Source organism: Malurus melanocephalus, unplaced genomic scaffold (assembly GCF_030028575.1).
Source record: "Malurus melanocephalus ecotype Western Australia unplaced genomic scaffold, MMel_1.1 scaffold_1088, whole genome shotgun sequence".
NCBI classification, from domain to species: Eukaryota; Metazoa; Chordata; class Aves; order Passeriformes; family Maluridae; genus Malurus; species Malurus melanocephalus.
In genome coordinates this window covers 95,282-96,282 of record NW_026624320.1, presented here as the reverse complement: position 1 = coordinate 96,282, position 1,001 = coordinate 95,282, and the positions used below count along the sequence as shown (strand labels likewise).

General features: G+C 50.0%; 1 protein-coding gene across 1 annotated transcript in view; it reads right to left on the bottom strand.

Annotated features, from left to right (window-relative positions):
* LOC130586160 (otoferlin-like) overlaps positions 1-1,001 on the bottom strand; it is a gene marked incomplete at both ends in the record, with an annotated part of 101,375 nt that overhangs the window by 6,160 nt on the left and 94,214 nt on the right. Inside the window, 1 exon segment of the mRNA XM_057386880.1 lies at positions 7-177. Coding sequence (XP_057242863.1) covers positions 7-177 — 171 coding nt within the window.

Sequence of the window (1,001 nt, the reverse complement as noted above, 5' to 3'; positions counted from 1 at the left end):
TTGTACTCGGTCTCATCCCAGGAGAACATGGACTCCTTCTTGGAGATGACGATCTTCTCCTCRGCCATCAGGTAGTCAAAGGGGAAGATGTAGCGCCAGTTGAAGTTGCCTTCGCCGGTGAGGGAGTGGTAATGGACRTCYGTGTCCTGCTTGTCCTCCTGCTGCCCCTTCAGCCACCTGCAGGGCCCAGGGGTAGAGGGGGCTGAAGGTTGGACGGGGCTTGGAGCACCCTGGGACAGTGGAAAGTGTCCCTGCCCGTGGCAGGGGGTGGGATGGGATGAGATTTAAGGTCCCTTTCCACCCAAAGCATTCCAGGATTCGGTGATTGGTGTGAAATTCCAGAAGGGGCTTTCCCTTCCTGCTGAGCGCGGGTGAAGCGGAGATGGGAACGGACCAGAACCACCCCCGCCAGTTTGGCCCTGGATGCTAGAGCTGGAGGTGGCAGGGTGGAAATGCCACGAGGGGACAGAGAGGGGCAGAGGGGACCAAGCAGCAGRGCCTCATCAAGCGTAAGAACGCTTCTCCTATGATGCTGGGCAACAACCGTAATGAGTAGTTTGATCTATGTTAGACTTCCATTTCCTGCCCCCTTTGTATACGGGAAGACACGGGGGGGTGGAGAGGGATGACCTGAGAAAGAGACAGGTCCCCTGAAAGGATAACAGGTGTCTTAAAATGTCAGTTTTTATTTTTCTTCTCCTTGTAAATTTTTCCCTATCTTTGTTCCCCTCCATGGTGCGGTARTATTCTTAGTAGTTTTTTTAGTAATAAATCTATTTTGCAACTTAAGTTATTCAGCCTGTCTGACCATTTTCTGGAGCATATACACATCTTTCTCTCAATTATGTTATCTGAACATAATKATTAATTTCTCACAAGTTATGTTATCTGAAAGCCATAAATTTTTGTGTTAATTGGGCTTTTGCTCTCCCTTCTGCCTCTCAGGTGKGGGGGAGGGAGAGAACGTCATGGGTGCTTTGGCTTTTGGTCAAGTTCAAACC